The sequence below is a fragment of the Rhododendron vialii genome, chromosome 11a (assembly GCF_030253575.1).
Source record: "Rhododendron vialii isolate Sample 1 chromosome 11a, ASM3025357v1".
NCBI classification, from domain to species: domain Eukaryota; kingdom Viridiplantae; phylum Streptophyta; class Magnoliopsida; order Ericales; family Ericaceae; genus Rhododendron; species Rhododendron vialii.
Genome location: NC_080567.1, coordinates 18,601,037 through 18,607,036, shown reverse-complemented (window position 1 = coordinate 18,607,036; position 6,000 = coordinate 18,601,037). Strand labels below are relative to the sequence as shown.

Genomic DNA, 6,000 nt, shown 5'->3' with positions numbered 1-6,000 from the left:
TACCTTCTATGCTCCACCCATGAGGGTGAGAACCAGAGAAATCCGCGTGAGCAATTGCGCAGCGTTCTTTTGAACATTTTCTTCGTGTAGAGGCATACCGGCCTAACCACATTAAACCTCTTTTTTTGTGTGTGTGTGAGTGATCCCCAATCCCCAACACAAAGGAGTCACACGCTCGAAGCACAATGTATAGCTACTTGCTATATAATTGGTGTTTGCCCAAGAGACTTGCTTAATTGAAATTTTGTTAGACAATTCCAGATTCAGTTCTAATACCAATCCTCATCTATCACAGGACCAATGTATTACAAAGGAATCTATCATCTTTTCTACCAGCACAACCCATATGGACCACTGTGGGGTAACATGACATGGGCTCATTCAATATCATATGATCTCATCAACTGGGTTCATCTTGATCATGCTCTTAATCCGACAGATCCTTTTGACATCAATGGTTGCTGGTCCGGTTCAACCACAATCCTTCCAGGGGAGATACCTGCCATTCTATACACCGGAGTAGACGGTCAGAATCGCCAAGCCCAAAACTTAGCCGTGCCCAAAAATCTATCCGATCCACTCCTTATAGAATGGGTAAAATCAGCTCATAATCCTATAATGACTCCTGTTGATGGCATTGATCCGAACTTCTATAGGGATCCCACAACTGCATGGCAAGGGCCTGATAAAAGATGGCGAGTTATTGTGGGAAGTCAAATGAATGGGCATGGAGCTGCAATTATGTACACAAGCGAAGATTTCATAAACTGGACTAGGAGTGGGAATCCTCTTCATTCCTCAAATAAAACTGAAATGTGGGAATGTCCTGATTTTTACCCTGTTAGTGTGAAGGGGGAAGGTAGTGATAAAGGTACCAAGTACGTGCTCAAAGCAAGCTTCAGCAAACAGGATCATTATGTAATGGGAAATTATGATCCTAAGACGGACAACTATGTGGTTGACACAGACTTCATGGACCGTGCTTTGCAGTTGAGGTATGATTATGGAAAGTTTTATGCTTCAAAGACGTTTCTTGACAGTGAAAAAAAGAGGCAGGTATTGTGGGGATGGATAGAGGAGACGGATAGTGAATCCAATGACATCGAGAAAGGATGGTCCGGACTTCAGGTATAATTGCGAAGGTTCAACCTCTTTAAGCTTTGTATTCAGTTTCGTTGATTCACTTCCTCGCATGGAATCACATAAGGTTCGTGAATGTCTTCTAGTTGACCAACATAATGGGAGGATTCTATTTCCGCTAGCTTTCTCGTTTCTCTGAGAACGCCAAACCATGTATTGCCCTAAAGTTTTAAGTTGAATGCATAGATAGTCTGGGTCCATAAGCTTAAAAGAGCTACATCTTCAACTGCACAAGTCACTAAAGAAGTTCTCGAACCAAGTGGAACCACTCCTATCAGAACAATAGCAGCATTTCTAGAAGAAGAAAAAAACTGCAATTTGCTATGTCAATTGGGAAATTGGGTTCATTCATTTAAGTTGCATCGTAGTATATTTTGTAAGGAGGAATCTGAAGATATAAGCATAACATGATTTTTTTGTTTTTTTGTTTTTTGTTTTTGCAGTCATTTCCAAGAACTGTTTCCATTGGTAAAAGTGGAAAGCAATTAGCACAATGGCCAGTCAAAGAAATTGAGAAACTACGTTCAGAAGAAGTTAACATTCACGATACAGAGCTCAAGGGTGACGGTGTACTTGAAGTTGTGGGCATTACCGCTTCGCAGGTAAACGATACTATCCTATTTATTCTCTATTCTTACTCCAATTAGTAAACCATCATATTTTTTAACAAAGAATCTTTTCTTTAAAGGCCGATGTGGAGGTCACATTTTCGTTGCCAAATTTTCATGCGGCAGAAATGATCGAGCAAAATTTGGTTGATCCCCAACTGCTTTGTAGAAAAAACCAAGCATCTGTGAGAGGCCTTTTCGGGCCATTTGGTTTGCTGGTTTTGGCTTCGAAGGACTTGACAGAGCAAACAGCCATCTTCTTTCGGATATTCAGAAGTCCCAGAAAATATGTTGTTCTTATGTGCAGTGATCAGAGCAGGTAATTTATTCAAACTCAACCCATACACAAACAAACGCCACTTACATAATTAAGCTTAAACCTAACATTCCAGTCATCGTATTACAATGGTCTTACTTAGGAGTTTTGTCTTCATGAACAGGTCTTCTTTGAGCGATAAGGTTGAGAAAACAACCTATGGAGCTTTTGTTGATGTAGACCCTGCTAATGAGACAATTTCATTAAGAAGCTTGGTAAGCTTGCTTAGAAGTTGAATTTCCAATGCTAACTGAAAAGAGAAAACCAAGTCACAGGATGTTCATTTCATTGTTCAATACTAGAAAAAGTTTTCTGAAAATGCTTCAATTTGCCTTGTTTTTATGTTCTGATTTTCCTTCTGTCATTTTATGTTTTGCAGATAGATCACTCCATTGTTGAGAGCTTTGGAGGGGAAGGGATCACATGCATCACTACTAGAGTTTACCCGAAGTTGGCTATTGACAAAGAAGCCCACGTTTATGTATTCAACAATGGAACTCATCATGTGAAAATCTCAAGGCTTAGTGCTTGGAGCATGAAGGAAGCTCAATTCTTGACACACAGAAAAGCCCCTTTTTCGTAATTATGATGAACCAAAAAAAGTACTACTATTTGAGAATATATGTTTTCGTGTAAAGCGGCTGGAAATGCAAAATGGTGAATTTGCCTACATTGTGGCAAATACAAACGTTACATTTAACAAGGGCTTGGTGCCAAATACATAATCCAATTCGTTATCAATCTGATCTTAATTTATGCATCTTTCATATGCTTATTGGTGAACTCTTCCACTACAGGTATTGCTATATTTATTTCCTAACACATCCTTATAAGGCGGTGACGGTCATAAAACTACTAACTTCATGGAGTTCGGGTGAAGTTGTCATATCCCTATTACACAATATAAAGTGGGGGAGAATGACCTTTAATGGTCAATGAGGAAAATGAGAGAAGGGAATGGAAAGTTCAAATTTTATGTTTCTCTGGTTTGGTTTAAGAAGAAAGAGAGCAGAAGATATCAAAACAAAGTATTTAGGGGTGGGCATGAATTCGTTTCCTGTCGTGTTTCTTTTTGTGTCCGTGTCAAAACAGTTTTTAACTTAAGTTTGTCATATACCTTGACCTAATCCAACTTCCTTAAAAGTGTGTCGTGTTTGGTTTAACAATGTTAAGACCTTAGTTGGTTTTTTTTAAATATGTACATAAAATTGTACAAGTAACAATGTCACACGCGAACAACTTGGTTAATTCAATAACAAAAATGAGCACATTTTTCAATACCATCATAATAATAGAAATTATAAAATCAACAAAAAGAAATTAGTCAACAGTAACAGTTAAAGATCATGACCGAGAGGCTAGACTATTACTTATAAGGAGGTTTTGCTTGAGAAGTTTTGCTCAAGAAGCACTGATTCCCCTTTGGACTATTTTGGCATGGAAACAAAGTGATTGGCAAGTTTAATATTTTTAGTTGGTTTTGATCTTGGAAAAAACAACTCTGTGATAGGTGGTAAAAAACCATTTCCATACTTCCATTGATGCTTTCCTATACAACTTCACCATGGATAAGGTTGTGTCAAATGAGCTTTTTTGCTAAGAATACTGCTGAGCTTGAAGTGAATGAATAAGTAAAGGTAGTGCTCAAGTCATCCTTTTTGGACAGGGTGAATAGTAATGTCCAATTATATAGTCTTGTGAATAGTTGATATCAATTATATATGTTAAGCGTGATGGCCGGTGATGTTAGTAGGAAAAGTCAAGATATGTTAAATATGTTGTCGTAAGAAAGTCTATGTAGAAACAATATGAAGCAGGAAACCAATTATATGTAATACTATTCATTGATGTAAGTTATGACGCAAGCTACCCCTCCTTACGCCTATAAAAGGAGGGCTCTACTTCTGTAATGACCAAGTTAGTTCAAGCCAGTGTAAATCAGTGTGTTTTTTATAATTCACCCCTTGTTGTGTTCTCTCTTTGATCCTAACCTACTTTGTGTTTGTACCCACTTTGTGTCTGTCTAATTGGTTCACGTGCGTAAGTTATTATCACATGGGTCTGTGGGTGAGCTGTCATCATGTGTAACTGTTCCAGCTGACATTAACTATGAAGCATTGAGCTAGATGGTTAGATGCACATGGGTGAGCTGGCACTGATCAATTGGACCAACCTCCATGTCCGAACCAATGTGCCGAGCCAATGCAATCTTGTTCGGAGGTTGAGTTAAGTGGGCATGATGTCATCCTAGCCGCGATGTCAGAAACCTAGGACACAGATGACCGAGCGTTAAGAACGTCGATTGGGAGGCCAGGCTCACCATCTAAGCCGAATGACCTGCATGTTCGAACCCTAATGTTTCGGCCCACTACAGGCATCACTAGCATTGTGCCGTTTCGTATTTAAGTCGTGTCATTTTATGTTAATAGATTTACACAAAAAATTAAATGGTTATCCGTGTCCTTATCGAGTTATCGAATCCAATTGGTACTCGCCTGCTTAATTTTCATGTTGGCCAGTTGTGTCATATTCATATTCGTATCAAAAAATGGTTGACCCAAATCCTCTAACTTCATGTTGGTTTTGTGTCGTATTAACAGGTCCATGTCTGAAATTTTTTGCCCTATAAAACTTTTTTTCTCCCACTGTCTCACATTTTTCTTCTTAAATTTTTCCTTTCTCTTCCCTCCTTTTTCATAACTTCCAAATAGACCATGAAAATAAACAAAATATTGGGAAAATTTTCTTCTATTGATTATCAGTCTGTCGTACAAATGAGAAAGAGGACATTTATACTAACTATAGCTAACCTATTCTTGGTAAGCTATTTACAGATAATCAATTACAATCACTAATTGAATCAATCACAATTCCTGATTTTATGATCCCATAATCAATCAAATCTTCACTCCTTTCCATTAATACTCCCCCTCAAGTTGGAGCGTGTATGTCAAGAATGTCGAACTTGCTAAGGAGGAAACTGTAGGGGGATGAAAACAATTGGTACTTCGAATCAACTGGATTGCTACGGCTTATTCGTGCCTCTTCACCGGAACCCTAACTCGTCGTCTGAACCCTAATCTACAAAATAGACAGGGGGTGAGTGCACCTCTGCCTCTCGTGGCAAAGGCCCTCCGATGCCTTTGTTAGTATCACGTACTAGCAATTAAACCCTAATTATCAGTAGGAAAGCAATAATAATGCAACGTATTGCGTACCTTTTACCTCTAGGTTTACCTCATATTTATAGATTTATGGATGCTTGCTGTCCAAGCATCCTTGTTGCCATAGGATTCCTAACTCGTATAGGAAACCCAGGATATCAAGGAGTCTCGTTTCCTTTATCAGTTTATGGAAAAGAGTCCTTTTAGGATTCTTTTCCATTAAGAGCCGAACATCCCATACTCGTTGGGTATCTTTATCAGATCCTATATTCTTGGGATCTTTATCCCTTTATGAGACATGACTACTCTGGAACCTTCTAGAGTATTCCCTCTGCTCCTACTTCTGATTGGAGCTCCTTCTTTGTTCGACTGTCTCATGGCCGAACAGACTACCTGAACCAGGGACTTCACATGTAACTTGGTCCAAACGTAATCAAAATGTCTCCTATCTGCCGAACAGATAGTTTACACCAGTGACTTGTCATGTCATTGGCCTTTATTCAGCCGAACAGATTACATGGACCAAGGACTTCACATGTCATTGTTCCATATCGCTGTTCTTTATACTGCCCGGCGATAAGTCCAGTCGTATTTACTACGGGTTCCCAAACATCACGTGTTCGGTAACTAAATGTGTCTGCTTGGGAATACCTCCCTACAATTGCTCCCCAGCTTCATATATTTACCACTGTTCGGGGGCAATATATGATGCTTAGAAACAGAATTCTATCTAGACCAAACTCTTTTGATCCCGTGCAGTTATAATTTCAAT

At 39.0% G+C, this 6,000-nt stretch overlaps 1 protein-coding gene across 1 annotated transcript; it reads left to right on the top strand.

Annotated features, from left to right (window-relative positions):
* The first annotated feature begins 260 nt into the window (after nt 1-260).
* On the top strand, nt 261-2,805 carry LOC131306705 (fructan 6-exohydrolase-like). The gene is made up of 5 exons (XM_058333108.1): nt 261-1,128; nt 1,584-1,742; nt 1,829-2,067; nt 2,189-2,279; nt 2,444-2,805. The coding sequence occupies exons 1-5, from the start codon at nt 301-303 to the stop codon at nt 2,645-2,647; spliced, it is 1,521 nt and encodes a 506-aa protein (XP_058189091.1). The 5' UTR covers nt 261-300; the 3' UTR covers nt 2,648-2,805.
* Nucleotides 2,806-6,000: the final 3,195 nt, after the last annotated feature.